Genomic DNA, 24,963 nt, shown 5'->3' on the forward strand with positions numbered 1-24,963 from the left:
ACCCAAGTTGTTGACCATGGCCCTGTCTGTACAGTTTTATCAATCAACAAGTGTTCCTTCAAACTTTGTGGTGTGGTGTCTGTTGAATCTGTTGAGTCGTTTCACCATAATGCTCAATAAAGTGTGCCAGAGCTGTGCATCGTTTTGCATTGTATTGTACTGAGCTGTGCTGTATTGTATACGGTATTGTATTGTGTTACTGTTTGTCTCTGTGTGAAATCTGGGCTGCTCTAGCCAGGGAGAGCATGTCACTCAGTGCAGTGCCACCCATTATTTTTTCCTGCCTGCGAGTGTATTTGTCTTCCTATCATCCTGTAATGCTTAAAACATTCACGTCTGTTTGTACCCAACATGCAACAAAATCCACTTCAGTTACAGCTGACATATCTTTAATTCTAAAAGAAAACAGAACATGTCATATGAACAGTCAATGAGTACAAACATCATCCATCAAGAGCTACATCAACAACAGAACTGAAAGCCAACCCAAAGATACAACCACTGTTTCAAACCTGTGTAACGTGCCACATTCCAACCCCAAAACCTAACTTGTGAAAAATACAAAACATCAACGATGACTAGTTTATCCGCTGGACAACAGCCTGGTTTCTGTTGAATTTTTCACTGCAGTGTTATCAAGTCCAATTAAATTTCCAGTCTATAAAACCAAACACTGCTGATTCCGCTAAACTAGCTCAAAGCTTTTGAGGTGGGGAGATGGGGCTGGGGGGTAATGTTTGAATGAAAGGAGTCTGCCTCACACCATATTGCCCTGTAAGCTGGAAACAACACAGAGACTGATTTACACTGAAAACATCAAAGGCTGAACTTAAGCACAGATCAGTACATACAACTTATGCAGAACAAAAACCTCTAACAGCAACAGGAAACACATGAATATATAATCTAAAAGAAGAAAACACATGAATACATGAAAAAAAAAAAAGGAAGTAAAATCTTTATTCCTGTACATCCATGAATAAAAACCAATCGTGGATAACACCTCTTAATAAAATCAGAATGAATATTTACAGACGGAATAGCCCTCAAAACCATCGCCTTACATCTCTCACACTTCCAAGTTCAAGCGATAAATATATCTCCATATAAAAAGCCTTCAAAATCATCTCGCTTTCGCACCTGTCTCACACTAAGGCCAAAGAGATACCTGACATTTCATGGAACAATGAATAGAGGTTAACATTTCAAACATAAAGAGAGAACCAAGCAGAAGGAAGCGCAGAGTTGCAGCTGGCATCTTCATCATATACTGTGACAAAAGAAGGTAGCCATTGACACATAATGTTTCTCCACTGGCAATGAATCAAAACATGGCAACGGCACATAACAGTGAATGTTATAGTGTTCAATCAAATAGCACAGAACAAGTGAATGTTACAGTATACACTCATTAAACAAAGCAAGACAGTGAATGCTATATGTTTATTCATACATTTCAACTTTGGTTGAACAGAATATTTCTTGCAACTAAACTGATATATACCAACATTTCATTTAATTTTTTCTTTTCTTTTATATATTATTCTTCCATCAAACATGAATTCTCAAACCTCGCTACCCTTGAATTTTGGGAAAAAACATTTACAGTAGCCAACCTATTTTTAGCTACCAAAAGAGTGCTCAAACCTCTCTTTTTTTTTTTCCTTTTTTTTTTTTTAAACAAAAGAACAAAATAAAATTAAATGCAGTCAATATATTAGGAAAACAAACAAAACAAAATGGAAAGTTTCATTGGAAAGAACACGGGAGGAGGGAGAGAAGAGAAGAAATGAAGAAAAGCAAAGTCCTGTGGAATTACCTATCATGAATGAAAATCTTTAATTCATGTTCTCATATCGCTTATTAATCAATTACCAGTTCATAATATCCATTACAGGGAAAACAACATACACCCCCCCCCCCCCCAACAAAAACAAGTTAAAAAAAAAAAATTATGAGAGTTCAATTAACTCCTTAATCTTTAGAAGCACAGACATAACAGAGCATGTCTGTTTACATATCCAACAAAACTTATATCTTTTTCCCCAATATAGATTTCCATGACACGAGATAATTCATCACTGCATCGGCCCTCAAACACCACACATATGGAAAGGTTGACAATGTCTGGAGTCATGTGAAAACCACAGAAATAACCTGTATTAAACAAAGCAAAATTCTAAGTACTCCAGTCTAGGCAAATACTTGTGAAAGATGTACTGGGCTAAATACTTGTGAAAGATGTACTGGGCTAAAAAACAACAACAAACAAAAACAACCCAGAAGAGTGATAAACATAATGTATATCAGAAGATAACTTTCTGAGGCAAAGAAGGAAACATATTGGGGATCCTCAATATATAGAATGATCCAGCTGTAACAACAACAACAACAAAAAACATAACAAAATAAAACAACAACAACAAAACATACACACACAAAAAAAACCTCCCACTGTGATTATCTTGATGATGTCTTCTGTTTCAACAAATCTGGCACCATATATTCTGTGCATCTCTGACTGGATAATGCGCAGAAACAAAAACCTGATCAGGCAAGTATCCAATACAACCCAACACCGGTACCATCCGTATAGTAACTACATCTATATTACCCAATTCATCCTGCCCCTCCACAACTTCCCCAAAAATAAATATGAAGACTCAAAATCAACACACACACACACGCACACAAAGCCACTGAAGGCGACTGGCTACAGTATGATCAGAGCTCAGTATTTCATTCTTATTACTGTCCAAGAGAAATGTACAGGTACAAAAACAACAAAATTAGCTGCTTCCTTGAACATCGTACAGATATGGCTTCTGCTGTCCCTGCTCTGCACAGGATATGTATGGGGACACACACACACAGAGTATCCAGGGCTGCACGCTTTCAACATCAAGTTCACCGTGGTGGGTGGCGCTACCCACCTTCATGGAAGGTTCGGACCCACTGTCTGACGTAGGCGGGATGAGAGAAAAACACTTGGATGCCAGCTCAGACGAAGACACTGTCAGAGTTGGGTGGCTGGGAGGCTGTTGTCCACAGAGGATGCCATCCTTCTGAAAAAAAGAAAAAAAAAAAGTGACAACCGTTTTTGGATTTGTTTCAAACAATCTGAGTGAGGGACTATGACAAAATGAAAAAAGGCAGTGAATTTCAGGTCTGTACAGCTGAAGAATAACTCTCCTGCCTTGTTTCTCTCTCTGATGAATTCTGAACAAGAGTGACACTCTGCATTACTGCTCCTCATTTTCCACATGACTTACCTGTTTACACAATGCCACAACTAATTTGACAGCTCCTCATTATCCACATGACTTACCTGTTTTCACAACACCACAATTAATTTGAGATTCTGACAGCTCCTCATTTTCCACATGACTTACCTGTTTACACAACACAACTAATTTGACAGCTCCTCATTTTCCACATGACTTACCTATTTATACAACACCATGACTGATTTGACAACTCCTCATTTTCCACATGACTTACCTATTTATACAACACCACGACTAATTTGACAGCTCCTCATTTTCCACATGACTTACCTATTTATACAACACCATGACTGATTTGACAACTCCTCATTTTCCACATGACTTACCTGTTTACACAACAACACAACTAATCTGACAGCTCCTCATTTTCCACGGGACTTACCTGTTTAAACAACACAACTAATCTGACAGCTCCTCATTTTCCACATGGCTTACCTGTTTACAGAACATCATGACTGATTTGACTACTTCTCATTTTCCACATGACTTACCTGTTTACAGAACGTCATGACTGATTTGACTACTTCTCATTTTCCACATGACTTACCTGTTTACAGAACGTCATGACTGATTTGACTACTTCTCATTTTCCACATGACTTCCCTAATTAAAGAACTGATGTGACTTCTCATTTTCCAATGACTTACCTGTTTACAGAATGCCATAAATGCAAAGATGCCAACCCCTGTCAAGTGTTTGTAGGAACAATCAGGAAATTTGTCATGAATATTTTGAATTTGGTAGGAACACTCAGACGCCCAGCCACATTAGCAAACGTACATTTTATCTAAAATGCATACAAACACTTGTGCCGACCTGCAAGGTGTAACTGCTACAATTCAGCTGACTGGTCCATTCAATGCTGTTTCAATGTAAACATGAATGTGATTAGTTAAGCATCATCAGGTGAGACCAAGGTTAGTAGTGACTGCCCTGTCCTCATGATCGATAGGTCTAGAGCGTCTGGGCAATGTTACGACAGCAAAGCATGCGACCATACTATGTGTCAAAAATGAACTCATCGGAATAATTTTGACGTTGGCGTAATGTCGCAACAAACTGACATAACAAAATGTGATGAAATTTTAACAGTTGGCATCTCTGAGACTGATTTGACAGCTCCACATGACTTACTTATTTACAGAAGGCCATGACTGATTTGACAGCTCCACATGACTTACCTATTTACAGAAGGCCATGACAGATTTGATAGACAGGTGGTCAGAGGGGAAGTCTTTGGTGGGCAGCCCCTCCGTGGCGCTGATGACAGGAGCGTCGATGGTTTTCAGAACGCCCACTGGGACCAGGGAGCTGGCGCTGTAGAACACGTAGTCCAGGGACTTCATGGACGAGCTGTACGATGTCACCTCAGGCTCACTTTTCTGCAAAAAGAGGAGGGGGGCATGGGGGGGGAGAGGAATTTACATCAGGCTCGGTTTCAATTTCTCAAGGCGCTTCAGCTTGTTTCTCAAGAAAGCATCACTGCATTGGGACAAACGTATTTTCATGTACGCTACATCACATCTGCAAGACAGATGCCTGATCAACAGCATAACCCAACACACTTTGTCAAGCACTGAGTGCATGCACTTAATTTTTTTTTATATTTGTGTACATATCACTTACCAGAGTGGATTTCTTCTACAGAATTTTGCCAGAGGACAACACTTTTGTTACCATGGGTTCTTTTTCAGGGGACCAAGTGCATGCTGAACACGGGACCCAAGTTTATTGTCTCATCCGAATGACTGGATGTTCAGTTTGATTTTACAGTCAAACTAGGGATAAAGGGTGACAACAGGATTCGAACCCAGTCTCTCATGGACTCTGTATTGGCAGATGAGCGTCTTCCTCATCTGTAAACTCGAAGAGGAGAAGACAGAAGCTGGATGGTAGAGCGGGAGGGGGAGCATAAAAAGGTGCAGAACAGAAGATGGGTGGGCGAGGGGTGTTTGGAACTGAGGTTAAAAAAAAAAAAAGTAGAAAAAAATGGAGCCATCATTGCACTAGGACATATCTATATAAGCTAAACCACATCTGCCAGGCTGATGCCTGACAGCAGCATAACCAAACGGACTAGTTAAGGCTTTGAGTGCATGAATACATCTTTGTGTACTTAAAAGATTGATTAATTTCTTCATACTTTTGCCAGGACAACATTTATCTTACCATAGGCTATTTTTCAGTGCACTAAATGGGCGCTCGGTTTATTGTCTCTTCTGAATGACTAGACGCTCAATTTGGTTTTCCAGTCAAACTTGGGAGAAATGGTGAAAACAGGAATAAAAAGATTTAGATTAAGCGAGAAGCTTTGTTCCAATACTTGTCATGTTTGCACGGACTAATGAGATGTATGAACCACTTTTGCACATATATGTGTGCGCAATATGACCAAGGTTTGTTTTTTCATGTTTGTACTTATCAGACACGGAACATTTTGCGCAGGAATGTGCACACACACACAGAAAAACGACAGAAGTTGTGAATGAGAATGTATCAAAAGCACAAACACTTGTGTTTAACAGTAAAAAGAATAACCAGATCATAACATAAACACAAATGGGCAGGACATATGCAATGTGAATTCCTCACAAAATATGATGTTTCCTGAAGGATGGTAAGTGTAAAACTATTATCTCCCTTGTGAAAAAAAGGTTGTCTGTTCCAGCAGATTTTCTGAGCACTTCAGTAGTTTTATATTTTAAAATTTCATTTACAAACTCATGCACGCAAAAGAACAACAAATACAAATGAAAAAAACAAACAAAAACACCTTCAATTAAAAGTACTTTCAAACACTTTGAAACAGCTATGCACAATGCATACAATGATATTAAATCCCTTTTCTCTTTATTCTCTCTTTGTTTAATGGACTGTCAAGACCTGTAAAAAAGGGGATTTCAAATCTGAATGACTTCCAAGTATTTTCAAGAAGCATACAAACACAGCATACGTATATATAACACACACTCAAGCAAGGCCTAATCATCCTTCCTCAGTTCTTGACAATAGAACATGTTTACAAATTTATATCTACCCTTGTGCCAAATGCTAAACAACTACTTATGCATTAAGTGCACTAACACACGCATAGATTTTTTTTGACAACGCTTAACAAATTCCCAAACACACACACACAGAAAATTCAAATCCTCTTTACTGATTAGTTCCACTAAGAGAATCCAGTTGTTTAACTAAAATTCATGAAAATTATGTCAAGTATGTAATTCTTCATGCTGATGCAGAAGCCTCGTACAAACGCGCGTGCGTATGTGTATGTGTGTGAGTGACGGTAAAATAGAGATAAACAAATGCTAGCTTATTAAGTTTATTGTACAACAATGTCTATAATTACTTGTCAGCATTACAACATGTATGACTTACATCCATGTATGTTCTGTGTACACATAGTGATTATGATTCCTCTGAGCATACATTTTTGTATGCGTGTGTGTGAGTGCACTTTGTGTTTCGGGACACCATGTGAATCAAATATTTTATCGATACAATATACTATGCTTGCTATGTGAGTTATGGTACATCATGTTAACTCACTCTGGACGATGGAACGCTATAGCGTTCCTGTCGTAAGGTAGCATTCCGGATGATGGAACACTATAGCAGTTTTGACAATTAAAATTTTTTCCATGTTTTCCTCATGGGGTAGCATAACAATTGCAGCAACACCGGGCATTGCGAACATGTCAAGGGTTGAATGGAAAGTTTCTTCATGAGATTCTGTAACAACACACTCCACAGCGAGCCAGTGAGTTCAGGATCCCCCACACGACAAGCTAATCTGCATACGTATCGAAAATGGTGTCGCAGGTGGAAATTTTTGAAGCAAACTAGATCACGACAGTGGCTTTTACTGCTGCTGAAGTGATTGAAATGCTTCAAACTGAAGGTTTTGACATCGACGAGGATGATGAAGACGTTGAATAAAGTATCTGCAGTGAAGAAAGCTACCAGCAAGAAGTTACTGACAGTGACTTAGCTTCTGACAGCAGTAAAGAGTGATGGGGGGGTGGGCGTTCACACGACGTGAGGAGAGGGGTCAGTGGGTCAAGTAGAGAGAGTTTCATTCAGTTACTTTATGTTTTGTATTTTTTGTGATTTTTTTTCCTAACCCTAACAAATGGGTCGTCTGTAGGGGAAAAGCAAGGGACAGAACTATTTGTCCGGAGTGAGTTAATCAAATACTTTATCAACTCAGTATGCAATGCTTGTGATTATCATAAAAGAATATAGACTTTTTAACAAGCTTCTACCCTGGAGGTACTACACCTTACCGTGACAGTGGAGTAGGCACTCTTCATGTTGGACGAGGTGTGCTGGAAAGCTGTCCACAAGTGGTTCACCAAGGACTTCTGTGGACACACAATGGTCACATCTTCATCACAGCAATCTGTCTAACTCACACAGTGCCCACAAACCATCTGCCAGTACAGATCTTTTTCAATGATGAATGAATGAATGAATGTCAAGTGACATTTGAAGTATGACACGTTTTCATGTGACATATATTGCTCACACGCTCTCTCTCTCTCTCAAAGATATATTTCAAGGACTGTAGGAGTAATATCTACATAACTCTGATACCAGGCATGAGATAGGGGAAATTGTGATTGAGTCTGAAAGGTGGGGGCCTGGGGGCCGCAGAAGGCCGCCAGTGGGGGTCCATGGGGTAACGCCCCTGGTGGGAGTCTGGGGGCGAAGTCCCCTGAGGCTGAAGGTTTTTCTCAATTTCAAACGATAAAATCTGCACTTGCGGGCCACCAATGCTGCTGAGGTATTCCAACCCACAGAAGACAAAAAATCAGTCCAATTCTTCCTAAACTGAAGTGTTTTTGCTTCCAAACCTGTAAAGTCAGCCTTGGGGGCATGATTTTCAAAATCATGTCTCATGTGTGTGTGTGTGTGTGTGTGTGTGGTTTCAATGCAACTCTGTGTATGTGAGAAAGAGAGACAGACAGACAAAGAGATTGAGAACAGGGGTCGGACTAGCCGGACATGGGAGGAAAGAGTTGAAGTTCATGTATGTACACTGCTTTAAATACAACTCTCTCTGTAAACTCGTGTGAGTGAGTGAGTGAGTGAGTGAGTGTGTGTGTGTGTGTGTGTGTGTGTGTGTGTGTGTGTGTGTGTGTGTGTGTGTGTGTGTGTGTTTTCAAGAAAAATATTCTTAGCACACAAGTTTGCACTGTACCAATATAACTGACCATCTGGTCTCTTCAGCTGTAGTCTCTGTTCCACTGACAGGCATGTGTGTTGGTTGAGGAAAGAAAGGGGGAAGTGGAATGACTGGAGGGAGGAGGGGGTGGGTCTGTGACTGGTTATATCACTTTCAGCTGTCAAGGATTCTCAGCTGGAGCTAGTGGTCAGTGTCTTGGCTCAATGCCAAAATTGCCAGTCATTGACAGTGGTTTCATACCCCCCCCCCCCTCCCCTTCCCTCAGCACTGGTAGGAGACTCAAGAGAGAGGGAAGGGGTACCTCAGCAAATCATGAAAGTGAAGTCTGCAGGAGGGGGGCGGGGGTTGGGGAGACAGCAAGCAAGCGCGAGTGTGCACACGCATGTGTATGTGTGGTTTCAATCAGTTCAACTGTGTGTAAACAAGAGAGAGACAGAGAGGGAGGCAGACAGAAAGAGAGGGGAGATGGTAGGAGGAAAGAATGCAAGTTGCATTTGTGCATGTGTAGGCACTGCTATCAAATTCAATAGATCCCTCTGTGTGTGTGTGTGTGTGTGTGTGTGTGTGCGTGTGTGTGTGTGTTTTCAATACAAGTCTGTGTGTATATGCAACAAAGAGAGACAGACAGAAAGAGGGAGAGAGGGACAGACACAGAGAGAGGGGGGAAGGTGGGAAGAAAAAGTGCAAGTCTGTATCTGTGCATATATGTGCATTGCTTTAAATACAATTCTCTGTGTATGTGTCTGTGTGTGTGTGTATGTGTGTGCGTGTGTGTTTTCAATCTCCGTGTGTGTGTGTGCTTAAAAGAGAGAGAGTGTGTGCGAGTGTGCACGCGCATGTGCGTATTATTAAGCTCTGTGTGATTGTGTGAGTGTTCATAAAATTATGTGTGCACATGTGCAAGTGTGAAGGAGAGAGAGATAAAATAAGAAACAGAGTATGTGTATATGTGAATGCATTCATGTGTTTTTTGTTTTTTTTCAAAAGTGTGTGTGTGTGTGTGTGTGCGTGCGCACACATTCAATTCAGCCGCTCTGTGTCTGTGCGTGCGCGGGTGTGTAACTTTGGTAATCTGGCTGGCTATAGGTCTCAAATCTAAATACACTGACTCTTGCCATGAACTGTTTGTACTGCAGAAGCTTCGGCTGTGTCAGAAAAGGCACTGATGTCAATAAGTTGCTACAAAGTTTCTGTTTCAATAGCAACACTGAATGTTACTTGTGCATACAGTGGCAAACGTTGGCAGCTTCTGCTGAATGAACAGAGGGTCAAGCAGATGTACCTACAGCCCTTGTGCCACGTGTGTGTGTGTGTGTGTGTGTGTGTGTGTGTGTGTGTGTGTTACAGACGGCATGTGTGTAGATGTCTGTGCGTGCGTGCTTTTCACAGTGTTAGGGAACTTTCAGACCGATTTTGGTGCTCTGATAAGTCACTGGATCGCCTCTCAACGGGTCAACAAATGACGCTTTCGAAAGAGCATTCCATTTTCATTTTTGGCAGGTCATCAGTAAATGATATAGAATGGCCCATCGGCTTTTTCTTTCTTTCTTTTTTCTTCTAGAAAACGGACACTCCATTTTTAATGCAAATGTGAAAACAGATTTCCGTGCCTTGAGTGAAGAGCTGCACCCATACAATCTGACACCAATCGCACTTGGTCTTGGCCGTGGTGTCAATTTTGTGAATGACGACGTCGCCTACCCGTTAAGTTATTTTTTTTATTCTTCACTTCTGTTTTCACGATCTCATCTTGCCAGACCCAGTTCCACTTATTATTCACTCCTTTATTGATCTCTGCTGCAAAAATCCTCTAATCCTTAGTGAGTTTTCTCATTTTATCAATGACTGAAGATGACATGCGAAATCAGGCATCTTTGCAAGTCGTGAAGCCCGCGAGCGAGTTTTGTAATTCCGACCAAATACGGATAAGCTGAATGATGACAGAGGAGCAACGGAACACTTATTCTCAATCGGTTTGCTTATCCAAACATGGGGTATTTTAGCAAATGCTGTGGGTCTGTCTTGTCGATCAGTCGGACAACGTTCGTGCAACCATTGTGGGTCGGAAAAAACCTAACCCCCCCTCAACCCCTCCAATTTTCTCAACGGATTTACACGAATCTCAAAAATGGCCTCTGGAGCCAATTTTCGGTCGGAAATCCGACTATAGTCGGAAAAATCTCATGCCTGGATACAGCTTGCTGAACATGTAATCATTCTGTGCTGTGCTTTTAATCATGCCTGCTAGTGAGTAGACCCACTACACATTTCCTCCCGCAGCAAGAAATTTGCGTGACTAGCCACGCCATATGTGTAACCCCACTGGAAGATTCCAGATTTTTTGTCTAAGTTTGGTTTCGCTCATCACTGTGATGATGAAAGCACGTTCCATGACCTTAAAGTTAAACCTTTCTTTAAAGGAAAATAACTGGTTTATTTGTTTATGTTTGATGTGCATTTGTTCTAAACACCATTACTGAAATGTTTCTGTCAAAACTATACAAACAATGCTGTCTGCAGGGGAAGTAATACAAGCAGACGGATTTGGAAGGGATGGGACTACCTGTTATTAATACTATCATTATCATAAATACTTTCACAGAGCATCAGTCAAGAGACCAAACTCTAAGCGTTTTACACAGAGTCACTTGCATGACAGGCTGACTACCTGGGTAGAGCCGACTGACAACAGCTTGTGGGTGCTCATCATTTGTTTCCCTGTCATTCAGTCAGGTTTCAATCATGCGCAAACATACACAAGCATACTAACTAGAGTTGATTCTTCAACTGAATTTTGCCAGGGACAACCCTTTTGTTGCTGTCAGTTCTTTTTTTTATGTGCATGCAATAGGTTATTATCTCATCTGAATGACTGGCCTGATCTGGGACAGGGTCACTTAAAGGCAGAGATATCAACCCCTGTCAAATGTTTGTAGGAAGATAGAAACACTTGGACTCAAAGCCATATCAGCAAACTTACGTTTTATCTACAAGGCATACAAACTAAGTACACATGCACATGATTAGCACTGTCACATGAGATCAAGGTTAACAGATGGCATCTCTGTAAAGGTCAAGCAACTCACGGCTCCATCGTCGAGTTCCAGCCTCTGCACAGCCTGCAGTGTGTGGATGGAGGAATCCGACAGGTAGCCATCCAGCATCAACTGGTACACGGGGCTTGACCACTCGGCGTTGAAGTCGCCGCACACCATGTGGGCCCCCTCGCTCCCACACATCCCAACTACCTCCTTGACCGCGCAGGCAGCCTGCACACAGGTCACGGTGACAATAATCAAAGCAGCAGACAGCACACAAGTCATGATGATCGTAATCATCATAACAGCACACATGTAAATAAAAACAATAATAAAGATAACATATAACTTTCCTATGGTGCAATATCCGGTATCAATGCTGCTCACAGCACCTAACAAGATGCAGTTAAATGTAATAATAATGATGATAAGGGCGATAATCATCATCATCATAATAATTTCTCTGTGGACAAAAAACATCCAATGCATTGACACTATATGCCTATCAAAATTTGAATGCATACATGAAGCTGAAACAGGTTTCAAAATCCACCAAACAAAAACAAAAATTGTCAAGTAAATAGTGCTTAGATTAAAACGAGTCCAACTCCTATACATTTCAACACACACCCACACACACACACAAACTCCAGTACCCCACAAACTGGTACCTGAATACACTGAACGTCGGTGCTCTTCATGCAATCCCAGACAACGTGGATGTTGCCAACAGTGACCACCTTGCCCGTGGCTCTGCACCGAAGCCGCGTGATGAAGACCACGTCCGCACGGTCCAGGTACTTGTTGATGGCTGCAGCCACCTCTGCACTCAGCCCACACGTTTCCACCTCCTGCACACAAGCATGATAATCAATTAACATCCATGTACATCTCTCCAAGAGCTCAGGATGCTTTACATGAAAGAAAAAGCTACAAATTTTATTTTGTATTGTTATCAAAAGAACCACTCATGACCGCTCTCCCTTCCCCCACTTCTCTTCTCTCATACCTCACACATGCAAAGGGAGTTGGCAGGAATGGAATGGTGTTGTAGAAGTTAGAAACTGAGTGTGCTTACATTGTATAGGTTTCAAGAGATGAATTTTCAGTGTCTTTTTTTTTTATTAAAAAAAAAAAAAAAATTTTTTAAGATACTTTGAACATATAATGCTCCACCATTTCACTTTGAATAGTTAACAACAACTCACTTTGCGGGCAACTTCAGTGAGGGACACTCCTCTGCTGGATTCCAACTCAAAGACGCTGGTTTTGTAGAGGGTCGCCTCGCCTTCATGGAAGTACTCTTGTGTTCTGCGTTTCATCAATCCTTCGTAGCCAAGGCTGTGAACATGAACTACCAGTATGAGTCTTAACATTTCATCCGTAAACCATGAATATCAGTACAGAATTTACAAACATTCATTTCACAGATAATCTGTACAAACAGTGAATTCATTAAGCTCTCAGTCAAATTAAAACTAACTCTGTAACAGTCAACACTTGACCACTGGAAACTATTCCATCTTATCTTTCACTGTTTCATGAGGAAGGCTGAAAGTTCAATACTGTCATTACATCTAATAACATAAAAAAAAAAATTAAAAAAAAAAAAAAAAAAAAAAGAAAAGAAAAAAGAGTAAAAGGTCCCATTCAGTCAATTTTTCATCCAAGACAAAACAAAAAAAACCCTGACCTGAACATACATATAATTATACTGATAAACAAAAATACATCAAATAACAGTGTAAACAGAAATACAAAACCAAAAATTCTCAATGGACACCTCACAGGTCCAACTTCCAGGTGCAAAAACACCAACAACAAAAAACCCAACATAGTAAGAGTGCCCACTTATCAAGTACGGTTGAAGGCCAAAAATATTCAAGGCTTTCCAAAATAAATAATTCTAATATAGGTGAAAGGACCAGCACGACAGAAAATAACAAAAAAAAAACTTTGGAAGAGATGACAGAAAAAAAAAGGAAAAAGTCAGAAATAAAGAAAGCAATAGAATAGTGGTATTTTCCATTACAGAATTTCCTGGAGGTGGGTGGATGCTATGTATACTAAATTATAGTGAAACTGGTGAAAGAGCCCCAAAAATCCCCACAGGGGGTGTTTAGAAGTTAGAACAGTTCTTTCTCTTCTGTTACTTGTACTTCCAAGTAAACTATTCATTATTCAACCACTTCAATAACTGAGTCAGTTACAGCTGGTGCCCGTTACACTGCCAAGTCATTGCACCACTTAGGTCAGTTACAGCCAGTGTCTGTAATATTGCCAAATCACTCATCAACTTCAGTCATTCAAAGCTGATGGAGTAAAAAACTGGAGGAGCAACAGGCCTTGGATGCACATATACTTTTCATACCTATCACACAGTATCAGTCTATTTCTCCTACAGAATTTAGTAGAAGACAATACACTTATGTTGCCATGGGTTCTTTCACAGTGCGCCAAGTCCATGCTGCAAACGGGACCTCAGTTTTTTGTCTCATCACACACACACACACAAAAGCAGAATGAAATGCAGGGCAAAAAGCAACATACCCTATTTAATCTGAAGGGTACACGAAACAAAGAAAAATATATATATATATGTGAATATAGACCAAGTCCCTTGCACTTTAATGTAAAATGCAGAAGAATGGTCTACTAAATACAGATCATGTCCCCTTACACTTTTATCTACAAATGGAGAAGACTAATACTAGCTAAACCAGAACTGAAATAAAAGTTGAAATTTGAAAGTTACAAAATGTGGCCTCCACTTACGCTCTCATGGCTGGCAGTAGAGTGTTGCTGAAATAGTCAGGGTCCACTTCTTGGAGACAGACCACATCCGCATCCAGGTACTGCAGTTCCTTCATCAGCAGGTTGTGGCGGTACTCTTGGCCCAGGAACTCCTCTGGTGCTTTGTACGTCGACTTGCTGCGATGGCACTCGGCCAGGATATTGTAACTGACCACGCTGAATGTGTCCTGAGTGGCCACACTGTCCTGGGGAACTGCAGGGTTGGGCACAAAGGCTCGGTTCAGGATCCCCGGGGAAGAGTATGCAGCCAGGAAAGCAGGATCCGGAGTGCCCAGAACATCTGTCACACTACCCGAGCCCTTGGAGAGAAGAGGGTGAGGGTGGGAGTTCTGGACCGGAGCAGCGTCTGTTTCCATGGCTTCAGGAGGGCTGGACGATGTTGCCTGCTTGCTGGGCATGGTGTCATTTTGAGTGAGATCTGAGGAGGTGGGCGGTTGGTCAACGACTGGAACAGCACTGGAATTATCGGAACCATTTGTAACAGTGGGCTCTTTTGGTGTGGCGTCAGGCTCTGCGCTGTCTGTTGGTGTGGACTCGGACACTTCAGCCTTGGGCTGGTCGCAAGTCTGCTGCACCGGGGCGGGCAACACAAAATCGGCGGAGGCTTCTGGGGCTGCGGAGCTTTCGTTCATGCTGGAATCAGCAGTGTCATCACCATCCACACTGTTTGAGGCAGACTGCACCTCGCTGACATCCAGACCCCGTGACACAGTGACATCAGAACCAGCCACGCTGCCTACCTCCACGATGGTGGAAGACACATCATCCGTTTCCCCAAGCTCCAGGGCCTGACAGACAGTCACAAAACATTTTTAACACTTCAGCAATCAGGATGCAGCTTTGCTACTTCTTATTAAGACTAAGAGTTTAAGTCCTTGCGCATGCATTTGTAAGTTAAAATCTCATGTTCAGTGGGCTAATCACAATCAAGTCTGCCTAATCAATCAGTAATAAAACTTGCACTCTCAAGCTGTTAAAGAAAAACTAAAAAGGATTTGTTCTGCATCATGTGCAACCAAAGCAAACACAACGCTCACAGACAACACACACAAACACTTTCAGTATTACTGAATAATATAAAGACAGATCACTGGGACTTCACTGCCATAAGCCACTCACAAACAACACACACACATAATCTTTTAATCTTATTATAGACCAAAAAAAAAAAAAAAAAAAGAAAAAAAAAAAGAGGGACAGATTACCTGGACTTCACTGCCATAAGCCTTAGCCACTTCTGCTTCAGTGAGGGGAACAACTGTGACAGGCTCCCCGCTCCCACTCTCTTCCATCTTCTTCTCCTCTGCTGTTGTGTCGGTCTGCTCTGACTGGCTGTCTGCTGCAGGGGGCGGGATGGCAGCAGCTACCTCCGCACTGTCAGCCGGTGGAATCTCTTCTTTGCTGACCACATCGTAATCCTTAAGCAAGTTACTGTCATTATCATCATCTGCTGCTGCTTTTGATTCTGTCATCTCCACGTCTGGGGCAGTGTTGTCAGCAGCGTCAGTGCCATTGATCCGGGCCCGTTTAGGATCAGACTCCTCCGTGGTTTCTTCTGTATCGTCTTCCTCAAGCTTCCTCTTTGTCGCAAGTTTGCGTGGCGGTTGTGAGTCGTCCAAGTCACAGTTTTTGTCGTCAGCAGTTGGTTGCTGGACTGGTGGTGCCGGAGCTTGCTCTTCCATGGGTTCTTCTGTTGTCACAGGGGCTGATTCTTCACTCTTCTTCTGTGTCTCTTTTTCCTCTGCCTGCGCTGCCTTACTTGCATCTTCCTCTGCTTCTGCGCCATCTGGCTCAGCTTTATCGTCATTTTCTTGCACAACCTCCTCCTTCTTCTCCTGGGCTTCTGCACCATTTGTGTTCTCTGGTTCTTGTTTTTCAGCAGATGAGGCGCCAACCTTTTGGTCTGCTTCAGTTTTCTTTTCTGTTACAACTTCCATTTCCTGTGGCTCTTTCTTCTCCTCTGCTGAGGCGGCCACTGTCTTGTCTTCTGTAACAGCAGCATCTTCTTTCGGTTTCTCTCCTTCAGCATCCTGACCCTCTGGGGATTCTACAGCCCCAGTTTCCATTTTCTCTGCTTCTTTCTCTTTTGGTTCTTCTGGTTTCCCCTTGGCCACAGACTCCTTCATTTCAGAGTCGCTATCTCTTCTCTCGGCTTCTGCGTTCTCTTCTGTTGTTCCCTCTTCTGCTTCTTCCCCCTCTTCTTCATCCTGCTTCCCTGGTTCACCGGCCCCACGACCACGTCGGGAGCGGGATGGGGGTGTTGTGGTGGGAGTGGCCTTTCCTCTGCCTCGCCGAGGTGTTGTTTTCTTGGGCTCTTCTGGCTCCTCTTGGACCTCTGCTTCGGCAGAACGTCTGGATCCTCTGGATGACCTGGCCGGCGGGGTGGCCTTCTTCGGAGTGGACGGGGACTTTGTTTTCCTTTGACCCCTTCCTCCTCTCTTTGATGGGGCTTTTTCTTCTTCCGCCTCTTTCTCCTGGTCTTCCTCTTCTTCTTCTTCTTCCTTTACCACTTCTTCCTCTTCTTCCTCCTCCTCTTCTTGTTTCTTTGCTGTCCCCCGTCCTCGTTTGGGTGGAGTGGGAGTGGTCTTTGGTTCAGCCACTGCCCCCCTGCTTCGTGATCTTGCCTGCCGCCCTGCTGGGGGTGTGGGGGGTGTCACTGCTGCTGCTGGGAAAAGACATAGTATAATTTGATCAAAAATAATGTTCTGAGTGCCAAAGTGCTCTGGAAACATACAAAACTGACAGAAAGAGACAGAGGGCCAGGATGAGGATGACAAGAAAATAGATGAGAGAAAATGAAACAATGTCAAAACAGTAATCATGTAGTTCAATTCACAAGCATAACTTCTCAAAATCAAACAAACAAAAAAACAGACACTCACACACATACCAAAACCCACACAAACCTGTTCTACTTTTTGTAATTCTGTAACAAACCATTACAATATTTTGAAAAAACAGAAAGGAACAATGCTGAAAAAAACACTTGTGAAGCTCAGCTATATAAATAGATACATATTATGCACACACACACACAAATGCATGCATTTGAGCTAGAAGAAAGAATACAACCCTCTCAGCTAAACACAATGCTACATTATCCTTGAAACGTTGCAAACTCAAGAACAGGACCTAGGACGGACCCCTGTGGGACACCATATTTCAAGGCAGATACTCTAGAGTATCTACCATTTACACACACTTTCTGTGTACAATCTGACAGGTAAAACGTGATCCATGCTAGTGCAGTGTCACGAATACCAAAGGAAGTTTTAAGTCTGTTCAAGAGGTGATAAGTGGTAAGCGGAAAAAGAGAGCTATCATACAGCTCTAAAAGGTGATTCGCCATTGGTTACTATTTTTGAAAAACCAATATTTTTCTTATAGCGTGGTTCATCTTCCGCCCATCACATCACAACTCAAAATGTCATGTCGTAATGTATTCTAATGTCATTCCACTTTAAACAAAAAACAAAACAAAACAGAGTTTGTTTCTATGACAGAACTGTTTACCAGTACCATTTTGGGGTAATTTGTACATCATTTTGACTTATTATACATTAGTATGCAAAACTAGATATCAGTACGACTTATGAGGAAAGAAAAAATGTTTTGGCCAACCAGTTTTCTGGTCCACAACAACAAAGTGGGGAGTTTTGACGCTGCTCACGTGGCTACTGGTTCTTTGGAGGAAAGTGAAAAGTTGACTGCCGGCACCTGCCTGTTGGTGTTACATGATAGCCAGGCCTCTGTAGTCAGTCCAAGATGGCAACCTACATGGATGCCTGTGACCATCTCCCCCCCCGCCCCCCCTGCTCTTCCTCCACCTACGCCTCACCCCTCCACTGGCAAGGTTGTCAAAATCACTGCCACGCTGTCCCTTCACCACCCTCCCCTCCATTTCTTTGACCGTGATCTGTCTGCCTTTCTGTCTCATTCAGTCTCTTTCTCTCTCACTCTCTCTCCCTCGCATCTCAGTGTTAAAGTCCAGTTGGTTAATCAAAAAGGAAACAGCCATTCTGTAGAATCATAACTTAAACCAAGTCAACACAAACATGACCTCCACATGCCCCCCGCCCCCCTTCTCATTCCTTCACCACCCTGCCCCCTAACTTTCTCTTGCTCGCCTCCTCCAGTCCAGACACCACCTCCCATAACGCAGACTTGCTTATCCTTACCACACCCCCTTCCAAGCCCCCTCCCTTTTACATGGTTAGACTCGGAATAGCAGAAAGGAAGGAGGCAGGGAAGGGGTCAAAGTCCAGTTTTGCTGAGGGGATTGACACATATCAAAGGACACTGTGGAAAGCTCAGCTGCTAAGCAACCTCCATGTAGAGAGAACAGCTGTACCACCTTCCCTCTCTGGAACTGTGACCCTTCACCAACCCCTTTCACTCACACACACAAAACACACACACACGCGTGCACTCTCTCTCTCTCTCTGATGCCAGGTGAGAACAACTAAAACCCATCCTGGTGCGGCCATCTGGACATGTGAATTTTCAACAGAGTTACCCAACCAGGCAAGTGAGAAACAAAAACCATCTAACAGAATCGGACTTGGATCTGTCAAATCCTGACATTGTCTCACAATGCAAATGCTGGCTTTTCTTTTTAAAATCTGCATGTTGCTGTTTGCAGTGGAGGTTAAAAAATAAAGAAAATTCTGTGGCTGACAGTTAACTGCAAAAACATGTTTAAGGCAGTGTTTTGTCAAGTGAAACTGAGATAAAACTTGTTTTGACTGAAAACAACAGTTATATTTGATGAAACCCAACAAAACAAACATCAGTTAAAGAAAAGGGTTTGACTACTACTTTGTGTGTGTGTGTGCGTGCGCATGTGAGCATTTGGTGATGCATATAAGTTTCTGAAAGTTGGGCAAGTGCAAATTCTGTCTGGGCAAGTGAATTTTCCAGTGACTTGCTCGACTGGTCAAGTGTGAAAAAAAGTTAATGTCAAACCCTGTGTAATTTTGAACACATCACATGTGTTAAGGACATGAATAACACCAATTATCATAGACAAACAAGACAAACACAAAAGTAAGAATGAGACCTATCGACATTATTCCATGTTTACCCTTTGCTCTGCTAGATGAGCGACCACGGGACTTGGTCTCCACAGCTGCCAGAACTTCTGGTTCCTCTGCTTTCCCTCGTCTTCCCCGAGTTCTGAGGACATATATGATTATGAGTGATAAAGTACATTACCACGGCGATCCAATAGTAACAGTGCCCCAGATACCTCCAAACTTATTTTTAATGTTTATAACCAAGCTACAAGCTTCTTTTACACCAAGATCTCACAAGAAGAAACAGGGGCCTAATGTGGCAGGGGCTGGAAAAAAAAGAAGACTTCTATGTGATTTTAGGACCCTATATGGCAGGGGAGAAGGAGACAAACGTAAAGGAAAACAACCAAGAACAAATCCGAACAAAAACAAACCATTTCTGTCTGCTCAAAGGGCCCTACATGGACGAGGAGGGGGAGACAAATATAAATCAGAACAAACCAGAATAAAACCATAATAATAAAGAACATGCTTTCTATGACTAAACTGACAGGGTCCTACACAGTAGGGGCAGAGGAGACAAATATAAATTATTAAAACAAGACCAAACAAAAACTTGATTTCTATACTGTCTGTATTCACAAGTCCCAACATGGAAGGGGAGGGGGCAACAAATACATAAAAATAAAAATCAGAACAAAACATATTTTCTATCTGTTGACAGGTTACACATGACATAAATTAAACCAGAACAAACCAAAACAAAACATTATTTTCATGTGTTGACAGGGCACTGTGTTAGTGTGTGACAGGGGCAGGGGAGAAAAAAACAACAAAAAACAAGAGGCAAGGCCTTCAAGACTCACTTGTGATACACTTAAAAAAAAAATCCAAGCTTTTTATGCATTGAGTATAATTTCAAAATGTAATGTTTAAGATGGGAAAGATCAGTTTAAAGCAAATTAACTCCCCTAGCATTAATTACAGAGTAATTTCCCTTCTTTACTATCTGCACCAAAATGTTTGCAAAATAAATAAAACTTCCATGCTTAGCAAAAGAAGTTCCTGTTTGAACAAAAAATGATAATAATGACTGCTCTTGTTGTTGGGTCAGAATATCTGATCAAAGTGTCAAGTTTAGAGAATACAAAAAATATAAGTATAACAGTAAATGCAGTTTGCATATAATTAGGCTTCATTTCTTATTTTATTGTGCCCATCCCAGAGGTGCAATATTGTTTTAAACAAGATGACTGGAAAGAACTGAACTTTTCCTATTTTTATGCCTAATTTGGTGTCAACTGACAAAGTATTTGCAGAGAAAATGTCAATGTTAAAGTTTACCACGGACACACAGACACACACACACAGACAACCGAACACCGGGTTCAAACATAGACTCACTTTGTTTACACAAGTGAGTCAACAACAAAAAACACAAAACAGAACAAAACATACAATTTCTTTGTGAACTGAAGACAGGGCAGGGAGACAAACATAATGGAAAACAAACAAGATCAACTTAAAATAAAAATATATAATTTTTAATGTGTTGACAGAGCCCTATGTCACTATATTTGGTACTGGTAGTGGTGGGGAGACAAATACAAATAGTTGAAATACAAATTGAACCAAACCAAAACAAAACCAGCACAAAACTTTTTTTTTTTTTTTTTTTTTGCAAGTGTTTACATAGCCATACAGGGCAGGAGAGCAGAGACAAATACATAAAGCAAAACAAATCAGAAAAAAAGATAAAACATATCAATGTGCTGACAGAGCCCTTTATCATGGCAAGAGACGGGGGAGACAAACATAAATTAAAACCCAAATCAAAACCAGAACAAAAAATCATTTTTATTTGTTGACAGCGTCCTACGTTATAATACTAATAGTCATTTAGTGTTAAGTACTGTGATATTAGATTCCATCATTTAGGTATTGTGATGTTTGATATCACTGTGATACTTGATATATGTAGTTTGAGTGTTTTGTGGTTCATTATTTCTATTTGTTGACAGGGCCCAATGTTATAATAGTCATTTGGTATCAAATATTGTGATATTAGATTCCATCATTTAGGTATTGTGATGTTTGATATTACAGTGATGTGTGATATGTATTTTAAGTGTTCTGTTGTGCATGACGTTCTTCTGAGTGTGTGCACATGTATGTAAATCATAATCTATTAGTGTCTGACGTCTGCACGGTTATGACTATGTACATGAAAGATGTCATTTTAGTATGCAAATTATACATGTCTTACACATCAATCTTTACACTGTACAGCGCAATTGAGAACTGAGCATGTTCTACATGGAAAGGCACTGTAAAATACTAAAAATAAAATTGTTATTATCATTTTTATCATTACGTGGCAGGGGAAGAGGAGGAGGCAGCAGCTGCAGTGGAGGCTCTGGTGGAAGCCCGAGGGCTGCTGCGTGAGGGAGCATCCTCAGCGAGGGCTCTGCGTGTTGCTCGCGGCATCTAGAACAGTACACCGTCAACTCCTCTATCACAGCAAACAACAATGTGCATTGCAATGTGCACAAATGTGCACAAATCACTAACAGCCCGAGTGACAGCTAGCTTTTTTTTTTTCGCTGAGTAAACTTGTAGAGTAAAACAAGAAGGAAAAAAACCCATGCATACACAACAACACGGTTTAAAAAACAACAACTGACAAACACTAAAACTGCAAGTAGAACTTTTAAATGACTTTTAACATCAAGGCATCAAGGTTCATGTTCAGACTGTTCCAGTGTTTGGTAACTCCATCAGTAAAACTGAATTTACAGATGTTAGTGTTACAATGTCTGTAAAGTTTTGCATTACTATTCTTTATTCTATCAAAAGAACTTTTATAGTATAAAAACAAGAAGGAAAAAAACCCACGCATACACAACAACACGGTTTAAAACACAACAACTGACAAACACTAAAACTGCAAGTAGAACTTTTAAATGACTTTTAACATCAAGGCATCAAGGTTCATGTTCAGACTGTTCCAGTGTTTGGTAACTCCATCAGTAAAACTGAATTTACAGATGTTAGTGTTACAATGTCTGTAAAGTTTTGCATTACTATTCTTTATTCTATCAAAGACACGCATACACAACAACACGGTTTAAAACACAACAACTAACAAAAACTAAAACTGCAAGTAGAACTTTTAAATGACTTTTAACATAAAGGCATCAAGGTTCATGTTCAGACTGTTCCAGTGTTTGGTAACTCCATCAGTAAAACTGAATTTACAGATGTTAGTGTTACAATGTCTGTAAAGTTTTGCATTACTATTCTTTATTCTATCAAAAGAACTTTTATAGTTTCTAACGAACAATTTGTCTCCACTGGTATTGGTATTGTCTCATTTATTCAATATCTTATTTGTCTGGTCCATGGATTAAATCTCCTCTTAATTTTCTTCCTTTCAAATTCAATGATGGCAATTACAAGTATCATAACCATTCTAAGTACGTCAAATCTCTGAATTCTTTAACTATTTTGGTGGCTCTCCACTGAACTTTTTCCAAAGTGATAGATTGTCTCTTATTAAGGTATGGATATAATACTGCATTCCCATTCTCTGTATGTGGCTGAACTTGGGCTTTGTATAAATCTGAAAAAGTGTCTTAATCATAATTATATCAAAATCATCAAAGGACCTTTTTAAAATACCACAAAAATTACTCCCAGATCTTTTTCTTCCCTAGAAACAGTAATAGGATTGATGCAAATGTTAAGATTTAATTGCATATTCATGTTCTGGATTTCCCAGTGACTTGCCCAACTGGACAAGTGGTAAAAAAAATAAATGTCAAGCCCTGTCTGGCAGTTCCCCCCCACCCCCCTTCCCCACCAAAAACAAACAAACAACAAAACCCAAAAAAAAAACCGTCTCCAGTGGAGCTTTTTTTCCGCCCAACCAATCACTCAGTGAATCACTCACTGGTCAATACTAAATTATGCTGACATAGCTACAGAGAGTGAGAGAGAGAGAGAGAGAGAGAGAGAGAGAGAGAGAGGGGGGGGGGGAGAGCCGGGAGAGAGAGAGAGAGTCACAGAGACAGGCGCTTGAGACAGACTTGACTTGATTTGACTTGTACAACGTTTGAGCTCCAGTTAAAAGGGCTGTTCGTCCTTAGTGATATCAATATTGGCTAATATTGTAATAATCCTGATCTTCAGAAAAGACCTTAACAAAAACATCACTAAAACGCAGGAGTACGTTATGCAAATGAACTTGAAATATGGTGTAACGATTAACCCGATAACCGCACTCTCACTTTCTTGAACAGCTGAAATTCATTCCAAGTCCAACGCTCCAAACAACCGACAGCGGATGATAACGTTCATCATCTGTCGATCAGGTCAACAAGAGAATCTCAAGACACAACTGGCATAACATCACTCGCTGCTCCAAGCCATCTTTCATAATGATTATAAAAAGTCCAATGTTCCCTCTTAAGATAGTCAATATCACTGTGTCCAGAGCCCACGGTCCGGTTCGACATGCTGGAATACAGCTCCTGTTTACACAAACCTGAAACCGACCAAAACACATAATAAATTGACAGCATGGACACTCACCTTTTAAGCTGTTGATAAATCACCAGATCTTCCAAAAATCGTTTGCTAGTCAAGATAAAAGAGAACACTAGTTAACTAAATGTCAAACCATATACACATAAGAATGAAATAGTTGCCGATTACTGCTGAGATACCGCTTAAATTTTGACGCTATCGCACATGAAACAAGGGTGCCGCCATTAATAGCACAAACGCACGAACTTTGTTTCTACTGGACAAAAACAGATGATTTTTGCACGCTATAACTAAAAAGGAATTCTAAGTGAGACTGAAGTACATTACATTCTGGAAACGTTCAGCAGTAGTTTGTTACTATAAATTTATTATTTCAGCTGATTCCGCGTGAAAAAATATCGAATTGAAATCGAGCATACTATAACTGCGAAGTACTGATTCGTCTTTTCATAGCAAACTCCTAAAATGATAACAATGATAACAACTTCTCTTTGTGTGAAAGCGCTCTGTTTTTGTGTTTTTTCCTCCAAAAGTACAGAAACAATGCTTATAAAACAACAATTTGCAAAAATATGTTACTTCTTTTTTTTTTTTTAGCACGAGTGTACATCGCTTTTAAACAAGAGTGTACTTCGTTTTCAGACCTGTACGAACTTCGCCGTTTTTAGACCTGAGAGTCATGTCATATTTCAGAAAACAACACCCTTAGTCATAATCATATCAATTGTAATTTGAATGTTATTGTTCAATAGTTCACTTTTTCAACTCGTATTCACATTAAATAGAAAACTTATCACACACACACACACACACACACACACACATTTACAGATGGATCTGTTCTTGATGACAAAAATGCTGGTGCTGCTTTCTGTATTCCTGTCTTTAAGGTTGAAAAATCTTACTTTATTAGAAAACATCTTTCCATATTCACGGCTGAGCTAATTGCTATCATACAAGCTACTAGTGAGCCATCAAATAGTTTTCTAAAAAAATAGCATTTTTTGTTGATTCCAGATCAATACTTATGCTCTAGAATTATTTAGCCTTGAAACAAGACCTGACTT

The 24,963-nt window shown here is 40.8% G+C and overlaps 1 protein-coding gene across 2 annotated transcripts; it reads right to left on the reverse strand.

Moving 5' to 3' along the window:
* Positions 1-372: 372 nt before the first annotated feature.
* Positions 373-24,119, reverse strand: LOC143297741 (uncharacterized). 2 transcript variants are annotated; one of them, XM_076610193.1, is made up of 11 exons: positions 23,942-24,119; positions 21,723-21,835; positions 19,417-19,508; positions 15,539-16,995; positions 14,295-15,121; positions 12,728-12,860; positions 12,191-12,370; positions 11,568-11,750; positions 7,580-7,657; positions 4,469-4,669; positions 373-3,065 (listed from the first exon to the last, which is right to left on the reverse strand). In XM_076610193.1, the coding sequence occupies exons 2-10, from the start codon at positions 21,833-21,835 to the stop codon at positions 4,469-4,471; spliced, it is 3,264 nt and encodes a 1,087-aa protein (XP_076466308.1). In that variant the 5' UTR covers positions 23,942-24,119; the 3' UTR covers positions 373-3,065. The 2 variants fall into 2 exon arrangements, with proteins under 2 accessions (XP_076466308.1, XP_076466307.1); XM_076610192.1 differs by having other exon boundaries at positions 15,539-16,998.
* Positions 24,120-24,963: the final 844 nt, after the last annotated feature.

This window comes from Babylonia areolata, chromosome 23, assembly GCF_041734735.1.
Source record: "Babylonia areolata isolate BAREFJ2019XMU chromosome 23, ASM4173473v1, whole genome shotgun sequence".
Classification (NCBI taxonomy): domain Eukaryota; kingdom Metazoa; phylum Mollusca; class Gastropoda; order Neogastropoda; family Buccinidae; genus Babylonia; species Babylonia areolata.

Bases quoted from the DNA above. Each gene is read 5' to 3' on its own strand.
- LOC143297741 (XM_076610192.1), bottom strand. From the start codon at position 21,835: ATGCCGCGAGCAACACGCAGAGCCCTCGCTGAGGATGCTCCCTCACGC. The intron at 19,509-21,722 runs GTAATGATAAAA...ATATGTCCTCAG, and splicing joins TCCTCCTCTTCCCCTGCCAC to AACTCGGGGAAGACGAGGGA. The intron at 4,670-7,579 runs GTAAGGTGTAGT...CTCTTTTTGCAG, and splicing joins GTGCCTACTCCACTGTCACG to AAAAGTGAGCCTGAGGTGAC.